General features: G+C 45.1%; 1 protein-coding gene across 4 annotated transcripts in view; it reads left to right on the forward strand.

Annotated features, from left to right (window-relative positions):
- The window catches only part of LOC135090095 (rho guanine nucleotide exchange factor 18-like), a 175,981-nt gene that overhangs the window by 37,146 nt on the left and 113,763 nt on the right, over nucleotides 1–25,072 (forward strand). The window contains exons 1-2 of one of the 4 annotated variants that reach the window (XM_063986425.1): nucleotides 10,699–11,074; nucleotides 22,712–23,054. In XM_063986425.1, the coding sequence (XP_063842495.1) occupies nucleotides 11,036–11,074; nucleotides 22,712–23,054 (382 nt within the window). In that variant the 5' untranslated portion in view covers nucleotides 10,699–11,035. Of the gene's footprint in view, nucleotides 1–10,698; nucleotides 11,075–22,711; nucleotides 23,055–25,072 lie in introns of those variants that run through there. The other 3 variants (XM_063986444.1, XM_063986435.1, XM_063986452.1) reach the window with 3 other exon arrangements.

Genomic DNA, 25,072 nt, shown 5'->3' on the forward strand with positions numbered 1-25,072 from the left:
TTAGTTAGAATCGCACAACACCACCCTTTTTCCACCTCCTCTTAGTGGCAGTTATGATGGAGGTGGCGGTGGTAGTGGTGGTGGTGGATGAGTCGCATTGCTGCCTATAAGCACTCTCTTCCTCCCCTGCATGGCAAATGACTCGGATCCCTTACATCACTATGCTAATTTGGCCCCAATGGCTTCCTGGTCCCCTTGGAAACGCGTGAACCAGGTTTAAACGCGCGAGGCACATTAGAGTCATGAGGCGGCGGCTGCTCACAATGGGATTTCATCGCGCTGAGTGGAGCTAGAGACTGTAATTAACTCCCTCCTTGTCCTCTTTCACCTTCACGTTCTCGTCTTTATCCTCACCCTCGTCTTGGTCGTAAGGGTTCGCAGTGAAGAATCAAAATCTTATTAAACGAAAGCGTGAGAGTCGGGCGGTGCTAATGAGCCTCCAATTAAAACCTTGACCAAACCCACTTCACCTGCCGCCTCAGATTAGAGTCGAGTAGCGAGGCAAACGCGAGGAAGCAAACAGGTGGTCGGCAGGTAAAGTGAAGTGTTTTCCTTTCTTAATTCTTTTTTGTGGGGGTGATTCTTTTCTTTTTCTAGTGTGTGTGTGTGTGTGTGTGTGTGTTAGGGTTTGTTCCGTAGTGGTATTAATTCTGTTGGACTACTAAGTTAACGGGTATGTAATAATGGTTATCATTGTAAAGTTATCTATAATTGCATGTTATAAATGTCAATTAATTTTCACTCTTGTCAATAAACTATCTATCTGTGTGTGTGTGTGTGTGTGTGTGTGTGTGTGTGTGTGTGTGTGTGTGTGTGTGTGTGTGTGTGTGTGTGTGTGTGTGTGTGTCCACTTTGTATTTCCGTATTGAACGACGTTAATGTAGCGCACGCAATCCTGAGGTTCACACTAACATGCTCTCTTAACCTCAAACACACATGTATAACTCTCTCTCTCTCTCTCTCTCTCTCTCTCTCTCTCTCTCTCTCTCTCTCTCTCTCTCTCTCTCTCTCTCTCTCTCTCTCTCTCTCTCTCTCTCTCTCTCTCTCTCTCTCTCTCTCTCTCTCTCTCTCTCTCTTTCTCTCATTGCTTTTCATATACATTGTCCCTGGGTGATCACTTGCTCGCTTTCATCTCAAACTCGCCGCCTCCTTCGTCAGGAAACTTCACTCATCACTCGCTAAAACTCCCCACCACTCATCGCACGCCATGCACTCGGGACAGGCAGTGGTTAGAAGGACGAGTGGAGTAAGAAAAATTGAGTGCCGAGATACGTTAACGAAGATTCATCCACCAGAGAGAAATAGAGAAAGAAAGGAGAAAGGAAAGAAAGATACTCGTACATGGAGATGCAGGAGTAAAAGCACTTGAAGGTTGGGTTCAGGCACTTCCAGGGATACTGCTCCATCTATATGCAAATTACTGTCTACTAGTGCGTCCCGAGTCCCGCCATTCACCAGAAGGAACTTTGCACAAGGGAGAGGGAGAGAAAGAGAGGGAAAGAAGGAAGGAAGGAAGGACTGGGTGGGAACGGGATGGGAGAGGGAAGGAAGGAAGGAAGGAAGGAAGAACTTGGAAGAGAAGGGATGTGAGGTATCTGGCGATTTTGCGAATGGCAGAACTGCGGTGGTGGAGAAGCATGTAGAGGAGAAAAATATACAGAAAAATGACTGGGTTAGGTTATGGTATGGTCAAGTTAAGTTTGGTTACGTTAGGTTGTGGAAGAATAAACATCAGTAGGTAAGTTGGTCTTTAAGAGGCTGTCTGTTGGAGAAGGTTAAGATTTTGGTGTGGAGTGCTGATGGTGGTGGTGGTGGTGGTGGAGATACTTTGGAGGTACGTGGTGGATTTTATGGCAGGCAGTAGCAAGTGGAAGTGTGAGGGTCGCCAGGTGGTGGCAGAGAAGGACGTGTTTACCTCCACCGTCAGCAGAGTGGAGGCCGTGAGGAAGGTCGGGAGATCTACAGAAAATAAACAGTGTTTGTGGCGTGAGGCGGGAGAGAGAGAGAGAGAGAGAGAGAGAGAGAGAGAGAGAGAGAGAGAGAGAGAGAGAGAGAGAGAGAGAGAGAGAGAGAGAGAGAGAGACCTTGAACATACTGTATACATAAGAACATAAGAAATAAGGGAAGCTGAAAGAAGCGACCAGGCTTACACGTGGCAGTCCCTGTATGAAATATACCTATACCTGTTTCGACCTATCATCCCCATCCATAAACCCGTCTAGCCTTCTCTTAAAGCTCCCTATTGTCCTGTCACTAACAACATGATTACTGAGTCCGTTCCACTCATCTACCACTCTATTTGAGAACCAATTTCTTCCTATCTCTTTCATAAACCTAAATTTTTCCAAGCTTGAACCCGTTATTTCTCGTTCTGTCCCGGTTGCTGATCCTAAGAATTTTGCTTACGTCCCCCTAGTTATAAGCCTTATACCACTTAAAGATTTCTATCAGGTCCCCTCTTAACATACGTCTCTCTAAAGAATGTAAATTTAACAGCTTCAATCTCGCATCGTAAGGAATACTCTTCATCCCCTGTATCCTTTTAGTCATTCTCCTTTGTACTGATTCCAATAGATCTATATTCTTCCTGTAATGTGCGGACCAGAACTGCACAGCGTAGTCTAGATGAGGTCTAACCAGCGCCAAATATAACTCTAATATTACTTCGGGCCTTCTACTTTTAACACTCATTAAATTAATCCTAATACTCTATTTGCCCTGTTTCTGGCCTCTAGGCATTATACATCTTGGTCGTTGTCGCTATTGCTGTTGATATCACTACTACTACTACTACTACTACTACTACTACTACTACGAGCAGCAGCGGCAGCAGTAATAACATCCTTTTCATTGTGATCTAAGCACATGAAGATGCTGAAGTCAAGAAAAAAGGAGAGTTCGCATGTAAAGCAGGAAGAGCAACGATGGATTCAATGCCTCGTGATCCTTTACGAGGCCTCACTTCCTTCCTCCTCTTACAGGTCACTAAATCTCAGGAAACTTTTGACTCATTCACATAAATTATTCAGCTTTTTCCTCTTCTTCCTCTTCCGGTTCCTCCTCTTCATCATTCTCCTCCTCCTCCTCCTCCTCCTCCTCCTCCTCCTCCTCCTCTTTTTATTCCTCTTCTTTTTCTTCATCTTTTTCTTTTTCTTCTTTTTTCTTCCTCCTCCTCCTCCTCCTCCTCCTCCTCCTCCTCCTCCTCCTCCTCCTCCTCCTCCTCCTCCTCCTCCTCCTCCTCCCTTTACCTGTCATTCTACACGTCTACCTGTCCTAGGATTAATTGGTGGTCCTCCTCACCTGACCAGGGTTATTGCCTCCTGCCTACCTTGTGTGTGTGTGTGTGTGTGTGTGAGAGAGAGAGAGAGAGAGAGAGAGAGAGAGAGAGAGAGAGAGAGAGAGAGAGAGAGAGAGAGAGAGAGAGAGAGAGAGAGAGAATACATGAGAAGAATAGATACCAGAAGACCTATCAATCTGTAACGATGGTATCCGTCCATCTATTTTCTACGTTGAAGGACACCTGCCATTCATTATTCCATACTATTAGTATGTTAAGGTCCTCCTGAATCTTATTAGTCTTCAGTGCACGATTCCTTACCACTTAACTTTGTGTCATCTGTAAATTTAGCTACTTTTGAAACAGGATCACTTTCTAAATCATTTATATATATTATGAAGAACGTTGGCCCCAATATTGGCCTCTGAGGCACACCAATAGTTGCGTTAAGCCAAGCCGATGCTTCTCTACTTAAAACAACACGCTGCTTACGTTCTGAGGGCCAGTCATTTAGTTTACTCTCGTGCATAAACGTTCTCTTATTCAATGCGATCGCAATTTTGAGATCAGCCTGTTGTGTGGAATCTTATCAAATACTTTTTTAAAGTCCAGGTAGATTATATCATATGGTACCCGGACACTCCATTTCGCGTATACGTCGTTAAAGAAATCTAATAAGTTTAGCCATGCATGATCTGTTACTACGAAAGTCGTGCTGGTTATGTCACGCACACACGCAGACATTTCTGACAGGGCAAGAGAAAAAGTTTGTGTGTGTGTGTGTGTGTGTGTGTGTGTGTGTGTGTGTGTGTGTGTGTGTGTGTGTGTGTGTGTGTGTGTGTGTGTGTGTGTGTACAGGCGCACGCGTCAGGCTGCGTGGAGAAAAATATTAAAAGATTGCACGCAACGAGATTGACTTAATCCTGTGAAAATGCAATGAAGTATGAACACACACACACACACACACACACACACACACACACACACACACACACACACACACACACACACACACACACACACACACACACACACACACACACACACACACACACACATACACGCGCGCGCGCGCGCGCGCTGGATGGAAGGGGGGAATAGGGAGACGAAATGGCCATAAATCTTTGCGAGGTTCTGTGTGTGTGTGTGTGTGTGTGTGTGTGTGTGTGTGTATGTGTGTGTGCGCGCGTGCGTGGAGAGTACTGAGGGGCGCAGCAGCAGTATGTACCTTTTTCTCCAATCCCATTACTACTAGCGAAACACCCAAACTGCGCCGCCTGCTGGAGGCTTCAAGGGGGCTCCTGCTGCTGTGTGTTCTGGTATTTTTGTGTTGTTACTATGGCGACTTGGGAAAAGCTGGTGTGTATGTGTGTGTGTGTGTGTGTGTGTGTGTGTGTGTGTGTGTGTGTGTGTGTGTGTGCAAAATTATAATAATAAGTAAAAATAATAATAGCAACAACAACAACAACAAACCATGCATGAGAGAAGAAGACGAAAATAAATCACCACTCTCTCCCTAAGCCCAATGCACTTTCCTTCAGTAAGATGAGGCAGGAGAGGAGGAGGAGGAGGAGGAGGAGGAGGAGATGCTGAAATGTGTGCTGGAGAGGGAATAACGGAGGAGAGATACGAGAGGAGTAAATGCGAGGAGTGAAGAAAAAGTTAGGATGTTATTGGAGGTATCACTGTCTTGTCTTCCTGGAATGTGTCCCCACGAAGCCAGAAAAGAGATGAGACTGCCTGCCTGCCTGCCTGTGTGTGTGTGTGTGTGTGTGTGTGTGTGTGTGTGTGTGTGCAGATAATTGGTGGTGCACGGTAAGGGGAAGTGTTATGCACAAATCGAGGGAACATGCGTATTATCAAGGTGTTTAGTGAGATACATGGAGGGTTGCATGAGCCTCGTAAACACCAACATATTGCCTCATTCTCGAGTGACAAGGTATCACGAGCATTATTATCTTTCTTTTTTTTCTTTTGCTTTCGCTTCTTTAACACTTACTACACTATATTTTTGCTCTCAGTTATTATTTCTGTCACATTCTTGCCTCTTATTACTGTTTTTTTTATGTATATATTTTAGTCTCAATTATTTTCTTCCATCATATCCTTACCATTTATTACAATATAATTTTTGCTCCATTTTTTTTTTCTATCACATCCTTGCCACTTATCACCACTTTCTGTTTTAGTTTCTATGATTTTCTTCCAATACTTTTTTTTTTTTTTTTTTTACACTTTCTATTATTTTATATTTCACTTTCAGTTGTTTTATTTTCCATGACATCTTTACCAGTTTTTGCTACCTTTAGTTTCACTCACTTCTTTTTTTCTTTTCCATTACATCCTTAACATTTTCTGCTCTTGTATATTTTACTTTCAACTATTTTTCTTCCTGTCACATCCTCAACATTTCTTACTTCTCTGTACCTCACTCTTTTCTCCAGCTTACTCCTCCTCCTCCTCCTCCTCCTCCTTGTCCTCTTCCTTAAATTTATCGTTTTTTTTTTTTTTTATACCAGCTTTTTTCCTATCATGTACTGACTTACTGCTAATTCCTCACTTCTCGGACTCTTCCTCTCTCCATTCTCTCCCTTTCAATCTTCAAAGACACGTAACTCTCTTTAGAGGAGGGGAAGGACAGGGAAAGGAAGGGAGAAAAAAGCTAGAAAGAGAATGGGAAAGAAGAGGTAGGGATGGAAAGGGAGAGGAAGGGTAGGGAGGGGAAGAGGAAGGGTAAGGATATTGGAGGAAGGGGAGAGGATGGCTATATAAGGGAAAGAGGGGGAAGGCTAGGAGAGAGAGTGGAGAGGGAGGGTAGGAAGGAGAAAAGGAAGACTAAGGAAGGGAAGAATAGAGAAAGACTTAGGGAAAGGAACAGGAAGCAAATGCAAGGGAAGGGGAGAGCAAGGGAAAGGGAAGGAAACATGAAGGGGAGGGAAGGGAAGGGAAGGAAAAGGCAGGAAAGGAAAAGGAAAGGTTAAGGAAAGAAGGGTCAGAGGAAGGGGAGGGAAGGGAAGGGAAGGGAACAAAAACAGTGCTAGGAATTATGAAAACAACATAGGTAAAAATAACTGTAAGAGACTTGTAATTGCATTGCTATGACTTCCGCCCCTCATCCTCCCACCCCTTCTCTCCCTCTCGCCCTTTCTCTCTGTCTCTCTTTCTCCCTCTCTCCTGCCCAAAAAATAGTAAACACATTACCCATAACAAAGGAGCATAAATCCTCAGCATGATACTCTTTTTATTCCCAGTGGTGGCTGCAGTAGTTGTTGTTGCCGTTGTTGCTTCATGTTTCCAAGTAGTAGTAGTAGTAGTAGTAGTAGTAGTAGTAGTAGTAGTAGTAGTGGTAGTAGTAGTAGTGGTTGTTGTTGTTGTTGTTGTTGTTTATTGTTGTTGTTACTGCTTTCTCGTATGTTTTGTGCACTCTCACCTTTCCTCTTCTTGGTAATTTTATAAGAGAAATGTTATGTGCTGTTGGCTGTCACCTTTGCTCTTCTTAATAACTTTATAACATTTTTTTTTTGTCATGCTTCTTAATAAGTTTAGCATGTGTCGTTTTACTTTTCTTTTTTTTCAGGTTAACTTTTCTTTTTCTCATCAACCAAGTACCACTTTATTTGTATCATAGCTACTGTTATTTTTTTCCCTGCCATAGCAGTAATAGTTGTAGGTGTTTTTTTATTGTTATTATCATTATCATTATTGTTATTTGGCAATAGAACGGTAGTATTTGCTGTTACTGCTATTTTTTTCCCCTCGGAGTGTGGCTGTAATGACTGCTATCACTGCTATTTCCCTAGACTGCACTATATTCTGTTGCTGGTGTTTATCTTTAAGAGTTACTATTACTACTACTGTTGTTTTTCTCAATATAGCTGAGGTACATAGTTTTTTTTTTTCCATATATGGTTGATGTTGGTGTTGTTGATGTTATCGGTGCAGTGATCAACTTTTTTTTCATCACCCGAACTGAATAAAAGCAAAATGCAGTGCAGAGGAAGGCAGAAAATACCTTCAAGTGTTTACCAGAGAGAAGGGAGGCAGGAAGCTGATGTTTTGGTAAAGCCTCGAGGCCTTGGGAGGGGCGGGAAGTGAGAGAGAGAGAGAGAGAGAGAGAGAGAGAGAGAGAGAGAGAGAGAGAGAGAGAGAGAGAGAGAGAGAGAGAGAGAGACAGACTTGGGACTTCGGGATATGGGTGGGTGGGGATGGAAAGGCATTGCAGGTAATGAAAATGGAGGGAAAGGGAGACAAGAAAGGAGCAGTGAAAGGTAGAGAGTGATAGGGACGAAACACGACCAGTAAAAGTTAGCCAAGAGAGGGCGGCAGGCGAGGTAACGGTACAAAAAGGGGATAGACAGGGATGGAAGAGTAAGGGATCGTAAAAGTCAGGGATATAGAAGTAAATTATGGTAAAGGTTAGTTAAGAATTGTCAGATGAAAAAAAGAAAAAAAAAAGGGCAAGGATGAAAGAAATAAGGAATGATGAAAGGCAGGGATGGTCTTAAAGCGCTTGTAAGGGATGAGTCAGGGATAGGGTAGTGGTGTGGAAGAAGTAAGGACTAGTTATTCTGAGCTGCAAATGTCAGGTAGGTTAAGGATACAAAAACAGAACAAGAATGAAAAAAAAAAAAAGATAAAGGATAGTGAAAGGCAAGGGTAGTCTTCATTAAGGGGTGGTAAGAGATGAGTTACAGACGGAATGATATGGAAGAAATTAAGGACTGGCTAGGATAAGTTAAAAATTGTCTGATGGATTAAAGAGTACAAAAATAGATAAAAGATGAATAAGTGGTGATTTTAAGGGCTGGTGAGGAATGAGTCAAGGACGGGGGAATGATGCGGATGACGTAAATGCTGCTTAGAATAACTCAGACCTGCAAATGTCAAGTGGATTAGAGGTAGAAGGGGACGGGCAGGGACGAAAATAAAGGATAGTGGAAGGCAGGGATGATCTTAAGGACAAGTATGAGTGGGTGAGGGACGGGGAGTGTCAGGGTGGGAGCAAAGGGTGCGAGCTTGGTTTGGTGAAGGGCGGTAAAGAAGGCAGGTCAGGAATGCTGTCTATTACGCAGCTTGAAGTTGTGTGCCCGAAGTTCCCGCCTGCCTGCTGCCTGCCTGCCTGCCTGCCTGCCTGCCTGCCTCCCTTCCTCCCTCCCCTCCCTCCCTCCCTCCCTCCCTCCCTCCCTCCCTGTCTGCCTCCGTGCCCCCCCCCCCCCCATTTTTGCCTGCCTGCCGCCCTGCAGTTCTAACTTTTATTTAGATTAGCAGCGTCTTTAATTGGATGTTATTGAGACCCTTGCGAGTGTTTGGTATACGAATCCTAATGTTATTGTTGTGAGAGAGAGAGAGAGAGAGAGAGAGAGAGAGAGAGAGAGAGAGAGAGAGAGAGAGAGAGAGAGAGAGAGAGAGAGAGAGAGAGAGAGAGAATATTTCCTTTAAGCATCACATCCCTACTGTCAGAATTCACCATCACGTGTTACCTGCCGCAGTATTTACCAGGACTGGGCGACATATACACACACGCGCACTAGAATAGACAGGTGCAGGGGCTGGCCAGGGGCGGGGCGGAGTAGAGGCTGGGCGAGGATGAACATGGAGGTCGCGCGGGGCCAACCAGACAGCCACGCGCCTCCTGTAAATCAAGTGAAAAACAAACATTCAGTTCAGCCGGTAGAGAAATTGGATAGATGTGAGAGGCACCAACCCACGGGCACTCAGGCAGGGGCTTTATATGTCTCCAGGAAAAAGAGTGTTTGATTTACGGTTCAGAGTAGATAAAAGGTTGATTCCGGTGGAGGGAAACTGTTAAACCGGTGAGGAGATTGAGTTCAGATGGGTTCAGATGAGGGGAGTCTGGAGAAACAAAGCCCGTGGTGGGGTCGGCACGCGAAGTTGTGACAGTGCTGGTGGGAGGGAAACACGCTCCGTTTTCTGTGGTTTTTCGATCATTTCTTCTTGGGAGCAGGTGAGCGGCTGTGGTACTTTTGTTTCTGTGTTGTGTTTAGAGTACTAAGAGCAGTAGTATGGCTTTCGTAACCTCCATAACCTAACCTAGCCCCACATAGCCTAAGCATAATCACACCATTAGATTAAGTAGCTTCAGAGACTTGTGTTCTTTAAGTGCTTTTGCTTCTCCCCTCAAAATTATTTTCACAGGCTACATTGACGATTAGTCAGACTCTTATGGGTATATCTCTCATTGATAATGCGGAATCCTTATCAAACTGTCCCCAGAATCATGAAAACACACTTGAAAATCCCAATAGCTTCATCAGAATCTGTTACTCACAAATGTAGTCAAGGTAAGATGCTGAAACGTTTAAGAACAATCACAAGGATCATGGATACACAGTTGAAACCCAGTAACTTCCATTCAACCCTGTTAAATGTGCTGCAGATAAGATGCTATAACGTTTAGGAATACGAGTGATAATGCAATGATTTAATGTGTTAAGACTGTGAAGAAATTACCCTGATAACTTCCATTCGAGCCTATTAATGTATTATTGATAAAGTGTTGGAACGTTTAAGAAATACGGGCAATAATGCAATGTAGTGTGCTAAGGCTGATTGGAAATACCCCGGGCGACACTGAAGAAATTACCCTGATAATACTCATGCGAGCCTGTTATATATACTCGAGATAAGACGCTTGAACGTTTAACAATACAGGTGATAATGCAATGATGTGGTGTGTTAAGCCTGATTGGAGTCACGCCTGGGGACGCTGAAAAAAAAATTACCGTTTACTGAGCGAAGCAAGGGGTTTCATAAAGACTTCCTTGGGGACGCGAATCCAGCGGAGGGGTAGCTGAGGACAGGGAGAAGCGGAGCGAGGCGGGGCAAGGCAGAGCAGCTTTAGGGCGATGGAGGAGGAGGATGGCTGGCGGGATAAAGAAGAAACTCAAGTGTCACAAAGAACTTCCCGGCCACGTAAAAGTCAGATCGTAACCGAGACGGAACATCCACGCAGATCACAATCACCGACCCACTCTTTTCTTCCGAAGGTCGAGCTGTTGGTGGTAGTGGTGGTGGTGATGGTGTTGGTGGTGGTGTTGGTGGTGGTCTGAATTTCGCCCAGGAAAATTGGCTCACTACATACTTGTGTTGGTCGCCGAGGTTTCACCGTTCAATCTCGACGTCTCAGTCATATGAAATTTAAGAAGAGGTTAACGTCTCGTCCCCGACCAAATGGAGCGATCCACATAGCGCATGCCTGAGTCTCTTGAAGGAATTAGAGGTATTTTCTCTAAGTAGATTAAGCGACTTATCTCCTGCGAAGCCAAGAAAGAGACGAAACCTAAAACATCTTAAGAGTATCCCGGGGCTTCTGCAGGGGAGCGTGGGAGCCCGACGTTGGCCAGGTCCCGCAAGCGTGAAAAGCCTGCCAGTGTTGGGGAGAGAGTGGAAGGGGAACCCGCCAGTGTGGATCGTTGGCTGTGTTAGTCAATGCTCAGAAACAAAGGAAATCATAAGAAATAGTACCTCTCGTTCTGTGAGGCGCGTGAATTCTTGCCTTACAGTATTGCAAGTCTTAATGTGAAGTGCCGACCGTCTAGTGTTCTGCCAACTCCGTCGGTCCTTCCTCACCACTCACCGCACGTCTCACCTTTCCCTGTCGTCATTAGTGGACGTCTGGCGGCCACGAGCTGAGGCGCACCAAAGCTGGGAGAGAATATGGCCATGAAGATTGGAGAATTCCAGTGCCACTCAAGGACCCTCACTGCAAGGAGCTAACAGGAGCCTTGAAGTTTCCTCATGGCGTGGTTGGCGCCTTTGCCCTGGCCGCCCTTCATGGTAATGAGACGCTTCATCCGTTCCCAGAATAGGCAAGACTGTAAGGATCAATAACCAGAATAGGCAAAAAAAAAAAAAAAAAAAAAAGAATAAATAAATAAATAATGATAATAATAATAATAATAATAATAATAATAATAATAATAATAATAATATAATAATAATAATAATAATGGGTTCAAATCTGAAAAGTTAGATTTAACGAAGAAGTAAGAAGGAATTGACTCTCAAATAAAGTGGAAGATGAATGGAACGGAATCAGTAACCAGGTTGTTAGTGTTGAGGCATTAGGGAGCTTTAAAATTAAGATAAGATAAATTCATGAATGAACATGATCGGTGGAAGAAGGAAAATATATTTCATACATGGACTGGTACATGTGGACTTGATGGCTTCTTCCAGCTTTCTTTATTTTCTTATGCTCTCATTTTTTAGTATAATTGTATTTTGTTTAATGTGATGAAAGTTTAAAAATACAGCAGTAGTAACAAGAGGGATTGACGTGGCTGTGAATATACAGCTCCGTACAAAACCCCCATCTTCCCTTTATTCTTTTTCCTAACTGTCGAAGCTGCAATAAAACTGACGTGTCTATTGGAACACAGGATTTAGTGCCTTGCCATAGCTCTCGCCCTCACGTGTGTCGACATACATACTTACCATAACGTGTGTTGGTGCGAGACACATGACACTTGCCTGGCCTCCCTCTCACAGTGTCCCTCGGATAATTAGGTCCCTGATTATGCACTTGATTAATTGCTTTGTGTTCCCTCGTGGCAGGTGTGTCGGAGAGAGAGAGAGAGAGAGAGAGAGAGAGAGAGAGAGAGAGAGAGAGAGAGAGAGAGAGAGAGAGAGATCATCAGTGAGCATAGTATCATCTACATCCAGTTGTTTGATGATAATTCTCGGAGCATCCCCAGCCATCTGTCGTGTGTGTGTGTGTGTGTGTGTGTGTGTGTGTGTGTGTGTGTGTGTGTGTGTGTGTGTGTGTGTGTGTGTGTGTGTTAACATGCGCATCCAGAGCACTTGTTTCTGGCAATACTGCAAGATATTAATGAAAACTCAGATTACTATTCTGATTAGAGCTATCAGTACCACCACCACCATCACCACCACCACAGTTCAGAGTAATAAAAACGTGCCATGAAAACCCAATAACCTCACTCATAACAGCGGAAATCTTTGCTATGGATGAATACAAATGCGACGTAATGAACCGTGACTGTCAGCGGATAGTGGAAAATGTGCGTGTCAGCTTGCGTGTAGGAGTGTAGCAGTGTGACAGATGTGTTGATTTAATTAGCATGGCAGGTGAAGGGACTGTAGACAGGTGTTAAGTGTGTTTTATTTATTTATTTAGTTAGTTATTTAGTTAAAAACATATGAAAACAAGGGAAGCTGCAAGAAGTCCTAAGACCTACACGTGGCAGTCCCTGTATGACGTGAAGGGATGGTATTGAAAGGGTAACGTGGCAAGGGACAGAGTGAGGCAGAGCAGTGCAGGGATGAGGGGGGAAGGAGGGGCTGGGTTGGGACGGATTAATTTGGGGACGAAGAGTGCTAGTATGATGGATGGGTGGATGGATGGATTGATCAGATTGTTGTTGTTGTTGTTGTTATTCTTCTTCTTTTTCTTCTACGAGTACTTGTTCTTTTGCTTGTTCTTCTCCTACATGTTTTTTTTCTACTTGTTTTTGTTCCTCCTCCTCCTCCTCCTCCTCCTCCTCCTCCTCCTCCTCCTCCTCTTCTTCTTCTTGTATATCTAGCAAGCTTGGAATGCCACATATAACATCCCTTGTTTGTATGTGTGTGTGTGTGTGTGTGTGTGTGTGTGCGCGCATGGGAGTGGTGGCTTTGTTCACCTGTCCGTCAGCGTGATTCACCATGAGACACTCCATCACCTGGTCGTCTTTCCTCGGACTTCATCGTCATTGATCCACCTTTCATCTCCTAATCTCCTCCCTCCACCCCTCCCCGATCCCCCTCCTTACCTCCCCCAGTCTCCGTCCCTACCCTCCCACGAGCACCCTGTACCCTAGAGTGACGTGGTACAATGTTGACGGGTCGCCAGTCAACGCGGGTGGCTGGGTCCTCGTGATTGGTGATTGGTGGTCCGTGGGAATGGTGAAAATATTGCGTAATGAAGTCCTTGAGTGGCAGGATCCAGGGCCACATAGAAGACAGACAGTTTTCGTCTTAGTTCTTTAATTAAAATGGTATGAATTTTTCTTAAACTTCATGAAATATTGTGGTGCTGGTTCATATGTGAATTCGAGATACCAGGGATAGTAAAAATGACGCTTCAAGTTCCTGTAGCTGATTCTTTTGTTCATTAATTTTGCTTCTTGAACAGGTTAGATTCTGCTTAAACTTCATGAAATGCTGTAGTGCAAGTTTATTATGTGATTTAGAGACACCAGTGATAGTAAGAAGGACAATTGTGTACAGAAATCCTGAAAGTTTGTGTATTTTTATCTTGAGGTCTTTAATCTTAGTTCTTTAACTGGTTTGGATTCTCCTCAGACTTCATAAATCAGTGTGGTGCAGTTTATATGATTTCGTGAGAGTACCGATGGCAAAAAGATAAATAAAATATAATAATGATGATAATTATAATCGTGTAATCAGAATCTGTTCTTGTACTCTTTTTTTTCTGTGTGTGTGTGTGTGTGTGTGTGTGTGTGTGTGTGTGTGTGTGTGTGTGTGTGTGTGTGTGTGTGTGTGTGTGTGTGTGTGTGTGTGTGTGTGTGTGTGTGTGTGTGTGCATTGAAATAGTTAGGTTTACTTATATATCAAAAGTCACATCATTAACATTCGGCAGGTTAATGGAATGCATGCTATAAAAAAACGATGATGCAAAAGAGATAATCATTCAGGCTAGAACCTAAAATTCCTGTAGATGATTATTTTGTTCATTAAAATCGTCTAAGTTCATTCATAGCAAGACTCACATCATTAGCAGTCATAGGACTAATGTTATGTATAAAGGGCGCTTCACCGTGCCTACAGCTGCCCAGCCTTCCACGCCTTCCTCGCAGGCGACGCGTGGAGGAAGTGTGCACGATTGGAATGATCAATATGTCATTTGTATTTGAAAGGAAAAATAAGTGCTTTGTTTTTATTTCTCTCCCTCCGTGTTAATATGTATACATGCCATCCACATGTCGTGTGTCAGTCGCGGAAAAAATGTGGATATGTTTTGCAGTTTATTGCCAATTGCTGGGCGGGACTGGGAGCATTCCGCCAGCCAGCCTGCCCCGCCCCGTCCCCAACACCCCGCACCTCCCGCCCCGTCCTCACCACCTAGTCAGTCCCTCCTTGCTCCCACCACCCCGATAACTCCGCCCTGCTCCTACCCATCAAACTACCGTCCCTGCTCCCATTATCCAACCAGCCTCTCTGCCTTTACCCTCCCCCTCGCCCTACCAGCTACGTCCCTGTCTATACCACTCATCCAGCCCCTCCCTACCCCCATAACCCAGCATTCCTCTCTCTGCCCTCACCACCCAACCAATCCTTACTCTGCACTCACCACCTATCTAGCTTTCCTCTCCCTGCCCCCACCACCCAGCTTTCCCCTCCTTTTCCCCTACTTACCCAGCCACATCTCCCTCTCCCCCACCATTAACCAGACCATACCCAGTGTCCCATCCGTTCACCCCTCACCTAGACTATACTGGAATTCACCCTGTCACACGCCTCATTTTTTCACGTGTTTTTTTTTTTTTTTTTCTTTTTCCTCCCCTGGTTCTCAAGGGCCCAGATTAAACTGTGATAGCATTTTCTTTACCAGTTTTTCCTTTTTCTTACAATTGTAGTGGCTGTCGTAATTGTCAATAGGACTAAGTGGCTAAAAATCCCTTTGCCGCTGGAGTGTTGAGTGAAAGAAAAGGGACTAGAACAGGTGTTTATACTCTGGCCAAGTGAGGTGAGGTGAGTTGAGGTGAGGTGGTTTTCACACTGTATAAATTTGTGTGTGTGTGTGTGTGTGTGTGTGTGTGTGTGTGTGTGTGTGTGTGTGTGTGTGTGTGTGTGTGTGTGTGTGTGTGTGTGCTCTTCTTTCGGTCTTTGCATGTTTATATGGCTGAAATATATTCATCTTTTGTATCTTTAGCTGTATCTTTCTGGTGGTGGCGGTGGTAGTGCTGATGGTGGTGAAACGGGGAGCAGAGAAATCACTGGACCATATTCTGAAACACTTCTGGCCGTACCTCCACCAATTTCCAATGGCTCCAGTTGAAGCTACATGGGATTTTAAGGATGTTTTTACGGTTCTTTTGACAGATTAGCAAAATTTGTACATTATCGCCAGCAGAAACACTCTTGAGAACTCGGTTAATCATCTATGTGGCATTGGAAAATAGCCGTGGTAAAAGAGCAATGTGTTTCTGAATACGGGCCATTTATTCTGCATGACTGGTGGTGACTGACGGCCAGAGGATGTCACGATGGCCGCCTACTGGTCCCCTGCTGATGATGAAAGGGAATTGAATTTGGCGATAACGCGCGACCCGTAATAACACTTTCATCTTAGAATGATCGACGCTGAGGCGGATTTTTCGGCGCTCATTTTTATAGATTGCCAATTTGCTGGATACAATCAATATCCAGTTCAGCACCAGTGTTATGGCCGCTTCGTCCCGCTGCTCTACGGCTCAGCTTTCCCTTCCCCCTCTCTTCCTCCCCGCCCTCCCTAATCACGAAATAAAACTCGATAGATTTTACCGTAATGCAATCAGATGGATAGAATAATTGCAGCAGTACATTTTTCTCTTCCACGTTTGATCAACATTTGAAGGTATAAACATTTGAGTCACGTAGCGAAAGACAAGAAAACTCAATTACCTTTACTTTTCTGATATCCTTGTGTTTTTACCTGTTTCCTCCCCCCCTTTTTTTTTTCTGGTCAACGTTTCAAGGTGTAAGCATTTCAATCACGTAGCGGAAGGAAAGAAAGCCTCATTTACCTTTACTTTTCTAATATCCTTGTGTTCGTATCTGTTCCCATCATGCACGAGCAGCTGGCGGAGTATTCTTAATATTTTCTTTCACTTTTGCTTAACATTTCAAGGTATAAACGTTTCAGTCACGCAGCGAAAGGGAAAAATAAGTTTGGGTTACCTCTGCTCTTTCAATACCCTTACGTTCTGTTTTCTTTCTTACACCTGTTTCACCGTTTTTTTTTTTTTTTTTTCACTATTGGTCAACATTTTAAAGTATAAACATTTCAGTCACGCAGCGAAAAGGAAAAATAAATCTGGGTTACCTTTACTTTTCTAATCGCCTTACCTTCTGACCTGCTCCCATACAAGAGCCGCTGCCCCATTGCTCCTCTCCCCTCCAAAAGCACAGAGCGTGACCACTGATCCGTAACTTGTGATCCATAAGGCTTCCGTGGCGCTTGTATTAGGACTCCGGGGGACGCTGCTACATTCGGCCCTTTTCTGAGACGCACACTCACCCTGTTACTTGACATAGTACAGTTTTGACTTGGCATGGTGAGGATTATATGAGGGTAGTGTGAGGTCAGTGTGAGGCTGGTAGCAGATAGGTGAGGGTAGAGGAATGTAGGGTGACATGAGTTAGTGTAAATATCGTACGAGGCAGTGTGAGGGTGAAACTAAGGTGAGGATAGTGTGAGAATGAGGGTGGTGTGATGGCGAGGGTGGAGACAGGGTGATGATGACGTGAGGTAGTGTAAAGATCATATGAGGTAGTGTAAGGGTGGAAGCAGGAAAGGTGAGGGTGAGAGTAAGGGTGGAGGCAGGATGGAAACAAAGAGAGGGTGGTGTGAGGTGTAGTTAACTGAAGTATTATTGCCTCGTAACTTTATCGGCAAGATGGAGCGGAGGTCGTCAAGGAAACATGACACACACGAGTTTAATGAGTTTAAATGAAGTCAGTGAGGAAGCAAGACAGGGCAGGAGTTTATTACTGTTTTGTTTCCTTCACTACTGGCTGGTTACCCCTCTCCCTCTCCTCCCTCTCCCTCTCTCTCCCGCTCCCTCTCCCTCTCCCTCTCCCTCTCCCTCTCCCTCTCCCTCTCCCTCCTCCCCCATGTCGTTTTCTTTGTAATGAAACACTGTCTTCTATGCACGTATTATCTTCTTCTGTCATTCCTGTACTCATTCCTTCCCCTCATCTCCCCCTCCTCCTCCTCCTCCTCCTCCTCCTCCTCCTCCTCCTCCTCCTCCTCCTCCTCCTCCTCCAGTGTCATCCTCCCCTATCCTATCCCCCGTTCCCCTGTCCTTCCCCTTGGCAAAAATAATTGCTAATACCATTGAATTTAACTGGTAACTAATTAACAGGCTGGTCGTGTTGATTACGAGCGACTGGCTGGTTGTTGTCCCTAATTGCCTCTCGTGGGCGGCGCTGACGAGGGCGCTGCAGGAGGTGCCGCTGCCGCTTCTGGTTATTGATGACGCAACTGTGAGAAAAATAATGCGACTTTGCGAATGATAATTTATAAAAATGCTAGGTTGTAATTTACGTTAATGTGGGTGCGTGTGTCTGAAAAAATAATAATAATAATGAAATGATTTATTATCGTATAATTAGCGTTGTGTTTATATTTAGTTTAATGTGTTGGGATATGTTTATGTATGTGTGTGTGTGTGTGTGTGTGTGTGTGTGTGTGTGTGTGTGTGTGTGTGTGTGTGTGTGTGTGTGTTTGTGCGTATAGGTGTTTATGTACGTGGTGGATGTGAAGAAGCAGGAGAAGGAGGAGGAGGAGGAGAAAAAGGAAGCAAAGAAAGAATTTTAGAAAGACGGAGGAGAAAGAACAAAAAAAAAAAGATAATAATGATAACTATGAAAAAGGACGGGAGGAAAGACGTAAACAGGAAGGAAGATAGTTGGGATAGTGTGAGAGAAAAAAAAGAGGAGGAAAGGAAGATGAGTGGCTGTCATGAGGTAGAAGGCGGAAGACAAAGAAGTAGGAAAGAGAGAAAGGAGAAGAAGAGTAGTTATAAAGACATGGAAGGAGGAAGAGAAGGAGAAAAAGGGAAGGAACAATAAAAACAGTGGCTGGAATGGGAAGAAATGAAGAAGAGGAGGAGAAGAAAAGGAAGAAAAGTAGATGAAACCGGATTGAAAACGGAAGAGAAGGACGGGAAGAAAATAGGAGGAAAGCGGTGATATAGAAGGAGAACAGGAAAAAGAAAGGAGGAAAAAGAGTGATATACAAATGAAGGATGACAGGAAGAAAGAAAGAAAGTAGAAGAATAACAGGAAGAAAGACAGGAGGGAAAGGGATAAGGATATACAAGGCAGTGAAGGAGAGAGGCAAAGTAAGGAAAGGCAAGATTAGGCGAAGAGAGGTGAGGTCTTGACTCCCAAATGGTGAGTGATAATGGCATTGTCGGGAGTCTAAATGGATGGCTTTCGGATGCTAATAAATCCCATCCTGACGATAAAATGAGCAGCACTGGATCACAAGACTCACCCTTGACCTTCGTAATGGGAGGAGAGGAGCCGCGCCCTTGATGGAACTCAACTCAATGGCCTCTCCTCCTCCTCCTCCTCCTCCTCCTCCTCCTCCTCCTCCTCCTCCTCCTCCTCCTCCTCCCCTCATATTGCTGAAGGATGTTATGAGAGTCCGTTGAGAAATGTGGCTTGGTCTAGGTCGTGGTTGGAAGGCAGTGGTGGGAAGGAAGAGGAAGATGAACATAAAAAAGTTTTGTTCTTAGGAAGGAGGAAGAAAGTGAAGAGCACTAAAGAAGAGTAAATTATCAGACAAGAGGTTGTGTTCGAAAGGAGGAGGAAGAGGAGGAGGAGAAGGAGATACAGGCAACAACATTATTTCAGATATCAAACTCATTGACAAATTTTTCACCATCCTCCTTCACTATTTACTATTCCCGTCTACTTCCATAATACCCATTGTGTCTTTCCTTCCTCTCCTTGCATTTCAGACTCAGGAAAAAGGAGGAGGAAGAGGAGGAGGAGAATTCGGGAAAGTGTGGAAAGGAGAATTTTTGGGCGTGACACAAGAGGAGAAAGTTTGCTGGAGTTGGGAGAGAGAGAGAGAGAGAGAGAGAGAGAGAGAGAGAGAGAGAGAGAGAGAGAGAGAGAGAGAGAGAGAGAAATCTGGTTTGATGCAATATGGTTATTTCTGTCATTCTGCTTGTCTGGCTGGGTGGCTATCTATCTGTCTGTCATTTTATTTGCTTGTCTGTCTATCAGATCTGTCTGTCTTTCTGTCTGTCTGTCTTCCAACATTCATCCGTACCTCACAATTTTATTTTTTCCTTTTGTCTCATCTACTCTTACTTTGCAAATGTATCTTCCTGTCTGTCTGGTTGTCTCTCATCACCCAGCTTACAAAATTAATTCAAACTTCTGTTCATCCTTCCGTCTTGCATCATCTACCTTACAAATCTATCTTTCTTCTTTTTATCTTATTCACTCGTACCTTACAAACCTCTATCTTTATCTATCTGAGTGACATCACTTGCAATAAAAGTTTACCTGTTTTCTCTCTACCCTTCTTCGCATCACGTGTCTTATAAACACTTTTTTTTTTCTCCCCATTTACTCGTACCTTACAAATCTACCTCTCCTCATATCTTTCTGAATCACATCACCTGCTTTGCCTGTCTGTCTGTATCTATCCACAATTCTTTGCATCATATTTACAACTCCTAAGCTGAAGGAGACGAAGAGAAAAGTTCCAGTGAAGTCCTCGTATTTACCTCGCTCTGGGGAAGGCAGGGTCGCTAGTGTCATCCTTGCGTCTTGAACGGGAGCAGGCTGATCTTAAAACTCTCTCTGTTGGTCGGCTGCGGGCTTAGTGAGCGAGGGGAGGAGCGTCGGGTGAGGCCAGAGGAGTAAAGATGTGGCGAGGAGTGCAAGGCATAGATTGACGGTGGAGGACATTTGCTCTATCCCTGACGAGACTGAGACCATCATCCATCATGTGCTTCTCTCTCTCTCCTTCATCTTTCCTTCCCGTACCCTCTTACTCTCTTTTCTCTCTTTTTTTTCTCTCTCTTTTCCTTTCGTTTTCTTGATATCCAGTTTCTTTTAAATCTTTCCTTAGTTTCTTTTCATATTCCGTTCATTTCATTTTCTTTCATTTATTTTCTTTGTCTCCTTTCTTTTTTTCCTTCGTTCCTCGTAATATTTTTTCCCTTCTTTTCTTGCATTTATTTTTATTTTCCTTCTTTCCCGTCTTTAATGTTTAGTTGTTGTTTTTTTTCTCTTTCCTTCGCTTTTCTCTCTCCAGTTCATATTTCCTTCACGTTACCACTTATCTTTTTCTTTATTTTTTTTTAATCTCTTTCTATCTTAATGTCATTTTTTTCTTTATCCTTCACTTTCTTCTTCATGTTTACTTTCCCGTACCCTCTTACCCTCTTATCTCTTTTCCTTCCTTTATTTTTTTTTCTTTTCCTTGTTCCGTCTTCTTAATGTCCATTTCTTCTTTACCCTTCGCCTTCCGTTTCTTCGTATTTACTTCTCGCGTCTTGCTCTCTTCTCTTTTTCCTTCCTTTTATTCTATTTTTCCCTTCTCTCCCTCTCCTTAGTCTGCAATTTCTCTTTTTCCTTCGCCTTTCTCACTTTATCTATCTTATCTCCTCCTCGCCTCTAATTTTCCTTCCCTCATTTCCTTATTATTTTCAAATTTACCCGTTTTTTACTCCGCTTTTCTGTTCTTTCCTTTACCAACCTCTCCATCATCTTTCCCTCTCCTCTTCTCTTCCTCTTCCCTCGTTTATGCCTTTCCTTCACCATCCAACGCTTCTTAGTCCTCTTTGCTTTCCCTTTAGTTTTGTGTGCTATTTGTTTTCTCTCTCTCTCGCTCTCACTCTCATCACCCGAGGACAGCTATATCCTCATGGGCTTCGTGAGCTGAGTAATGAAGCACCATTTGAAACACCCTCATGAACCAGACGGGCGGGAGGGAGGGAGAGAGCTGGCGTGGCTTGTTACTAAGTTGGTCATTGGACGGACATGTACTCGCGTCATTACAGTCCTGGGAGTCATTAGTGGTAAAAGGCAGTGAAGGGGAGGCCGACTCGTTGACTGTCTGGCTGGTGGTGAATGTCAGTTTTCAGTGTCAGTGTGTGCGTCAGTAACTTTGTAAGCTAGCGCGCGGCGGTGAAAGGGAATGATATTAGGTGTTGGCATTGAGGAAAGTGGGTTAGCAATGTATGTTTGTTGGTGTTTTGATGCGTAATTGGTGTGTGTGTGTGTGTGTGTGTGTGTGTGTGTGTGTGTGTTTACCTAGTTTACAGGGCCTGAGCTACCCTCGTGTGGTCCCGTCTCCATATCTACACTTGTCCAGGTTTTCTTTACTCCGTCCGTCTGTCTCCAGTCATCTACTGTTGGCGCCTTCCTTCCCGCTTGCCATGTGCCGCTTGATGGAGGAAAAAAAAGACGCCAAAAGTAGAGAAAATTTCACTCTGAGGACGCTCGATACTCTCCGCTTGAATTCGTAGGAGGGAGGAGCAGAGGAAAGCAGGCCATTGTGAAGGCGCTGCCGCCCGAGGTGAACACTGGCCGAGGCGCGACGGCTCCCTGCGCGGCCCTTTGATAGCGCCCCTTGGTGGACGCAGGGAGGCAGGGAGGGCCGCGCTGCAGGCCGCCACTCACCGTTCCCTTGCTCAGTTCTATGAAAAATCTTAGCTGTGAATATTTGGGTATTTGAATGTCCGAGTTTTTCTTTCTTGTTTTGTCTTTGTTCGGAAAAAAAAAAATTGCGTTCCTTTCAGTACTTGTTAAAATTAAAATGTTCATGTATAGTAAGTAATTCATTCTCGCCGCTATATTCCTACCTGACACCCAAGATACTTATTCTCAAACATTTCAACGTGTAATCTCAGCTGGCTTACACAGGCTTCGGTGAAAATTATTAAGGTTTTCAAGGTAGGGTGCTTTTCATCATTTTAGTGATAGGATTCTGCGCCATCTGTGATAACCAGACTAACAATGTTTATTCGAAAAGAATCCTAATGAGACGGCAAAGCGTTTCATAATATGGGTCTTTTTGTTTTCTCCGCCGTGTTGTCCCTTACCAGCAGCCCCTTCCCTCCCCCGCGGCCAGTGCCTCCGCCACACAGAAAGCCCCGCATCTGCTCCTTCCCTGCTGCAAAGCACTTCCCAACCCTGAGATTTTCTGGCTTCTGTTATTTGCAGCGTTTTATCGATCTTTCCTCCTCTTGCATTTAACCCTGGTGCTGTTTTGGCCGCTTCCAGGCGCTGCTCAGGCCGCCACTTCACACGGTTTTGTTTAAAAGTTTAATAAATGTTTTGTGGCGCGCTGGCGTGTGTTGGAGCAGGTGTCGATTTAAGGACGCGCGGTGCGAGGTGGAGGCGAAAGTGTGCCGTGTTTGAGAAGCTGAGGATTAGGGGTGTCTCGGTGCGGCGATGAGGCAGGTGTGTGTGTGTGTGTGTGTGTGTGTGTGTGTGTGTGTGTGTGTGTGTTGATTGATTACTAATAAGACATATCAGGTTATTCGTATGGTCTCTTAACACATCTTATCCATGTCCGCTTAGCAGACCAGAAGACGCTACTTCACACACTGAATGTCAGCAAGTGTCGCCAGTACTGAGGTGCAGCCAGGTGTTGTGTGGAGCGGATGGTGTATTGGTTGTGAAAGCTCGTTATTGACCCGTGACTCTTTCTTCCCTCAGAGTGGGCGCGGCCTGAGTCGTCTCAGCACGTCGTGTCCTTCGCTCAACGTGGACGGGGAGGAGATCGACGACGACGATTCTCCCACATGTAAGTCCCCCACTGGTGGTGGTGTCGCCCTCCCTGGGCCGAGCACCGCCGGCAGCAGCGGTCACCACCACGCCCTCGCCCACCACCAGGCCAGACGGGGCTCTGGCAGACTCTCCTCGCGTTCCGACGATGGGGAAACCACCAGCCCTAACACCCCCAACACCCCCAACACCCCCATCACCTCCAGCTCCCTGGACGAGCACCACCTGTGTCCCGACACCCCCAAGATCCGTGTCAACGACTCAACCCCCACAGGTACAGCGCAGTCGTCGTCCTTTGTGTCCTCGCCCGCCATCCTCGTCGCACCGTGTCCAGCGAGCAGCACAACGCATGCCTCGTGTTGTGGCACCACCGTAGTGCATCTCGCCCCCGTGTTAGGCGGCCCCGCATGAGCACCAGTGACTGTGTGTCGTGCCTCGTGCTGTCTTGCGGCACCGCCATGATAAACCAGCTCCTCCTCAGAAGCGCCACACCTAATGCAGTCATTGATGATTGATGGCGAGATCAGAGGGCGCGTCACGTCCTGCCAACACCTTTATGAGACAGACGCGAGGACCAGCCTTGTGTTGGTGTCGCCTGGTGGATGATGGAATGGTTTATCACGTCTCGCGCCGCCAAGGATTCGCGTGCATGAACCGCTCGCTCATTTCCGTTTATTCCACGTAGATTTTTGTTTGATTTGATTTATTTCTTCAAACGTCAATAGCGGAAGTTGTCGTGTTTTCCAAAATAGAAGCTCGTACACGACCAAACCATCCCTTCCTTCCATCACACTCCATTACTCCCGTCATATCCTCTGACCTCCATTCATTCGTTTATGCTTTTATTTCCTCACTTCGTCCTTCTGTTCCTTGCTGCACGATCTGCCGCCATGGTGCATCATCGCTCTTGCTGTCTTTCCTACCCATGACTCCAAATATGCGATCATCCTTCCTGCCTCAGCCTTGTCTTCAGCGCATCCCAGCCAGCCTCCCCTTGCTGCACCACATTGCTTCTTCACCACCCTCACCACCCTATGCAAATCTTCCTCGCATCTCCTCTGCTTTTCACATATTTCAGTGCTGTGGACGCTCCGCCTTTTCATTTCTCCTGCCGTGCCCTTAATCCGCACTGCCTTCAATCACTGCATTCTTCGTTTGCCGGGCTGGCGTTTCCAGCTCGCCCGTGGCACTTTTATCTCTCGTTCTCAGGTCCTGGTCCAGAGAAGCTTTATGCTGCCTCTCTCTCTCTCTCTCTCTCTCTCTCTCTCTCTCTCTCTCTCTCTCTCTCTCTCTCTCTCTCTCTCTCTCTCTCTCTCTCTCTCTCTCTCTCTCTCTCTCTCTCCAGTCCCACTCCTCACCAAATTGGCCTTTCCCTTCCAGTTACCGTTCAGCTCCCACCGTCCCTACCACCTCCTCACCACATCCCTCATCCCACAGTCGCTGCATCCACTCGCAACCCACATCACTCATCTAGAACCTCTCACAAGTCCCTTATGGCTGCTTTCACCCGTGTCCCGTCCTTCACTGTACCTAGTGCCTGTTGCTTGTACTGCTCAGAGTGCTTGTGCTTGTTATCGTCGTGCTAAGTGTGTGACCGTGATCTGTACCGTAACCTTCCCTCCGTCCGATGTCACGGCGTATAGTGAAGTATTTGTCTCAGCACTTGTCTCATGAATGAAAAAAGAAAAAAGCGATTGTATTTGCGTGTTAGGATCTACAGTCGTATTCCCAGCCCTGCCTCCCTCTCTATACGTGAACGCAAATACTCTACATACAGACCAGTGTTATGTATACTAGTCAAGTCCGGAGTGTTTACTTTTGATTCAGTATTAAATGAACAGTTTCTCACGGGGGAGTGCAAGCGTTCTCTGCATGGAAACTTATGACTATATAGTGCGCCGTTACTCTCAGGGCTGCTGGGTTGAAACGGAAACCGCTCTCTCTCTCTCTCTCTCTCTCTCTCTCTCTCTCTCTCTCTCTCTCTCTCTCTCTCTCTCTCTCTCTCTCTCTCTCTTCTCAGTATACGAATATATATTTTTCATACCGTTCATAGTGACACAAACTCTCCCTTTCCAATTCAGTGCCAAATAGCAACTAGTAAGTGAGTGTTGAGGCAAATAGAGAACAGAGGGAGTGTGCAGTGAGGCATCATGGCATGTAGGTGGTATGGGGTGGTGGAAGGGAGGTGATCGGAGATTAGAGAGGTTAAGTTAGGTTATGTTAGGTTAAATTATGTTAAGTTTGGCTGGTTTGGTTAGGATTGATTAGGTTAGGTTAGGTTTGATTAGGTTA

The sequence above is a fragment of the Scylla paramamosain genome, chromosome 3 (genome assembly GCF_035594125.1).
Source record: "Scylla paramamosain isolate STU-SP2022 chromosome 3, ASM3559412v1, whole genome shotgun sequence".
Classification (NCBI taxonomy): domain Eukaryota; kingdom Metazoa; phylum Arthropoda; class Malacostraca; order Decapoda; family Portunidae; genus Scylla; species Scylla paramamosain.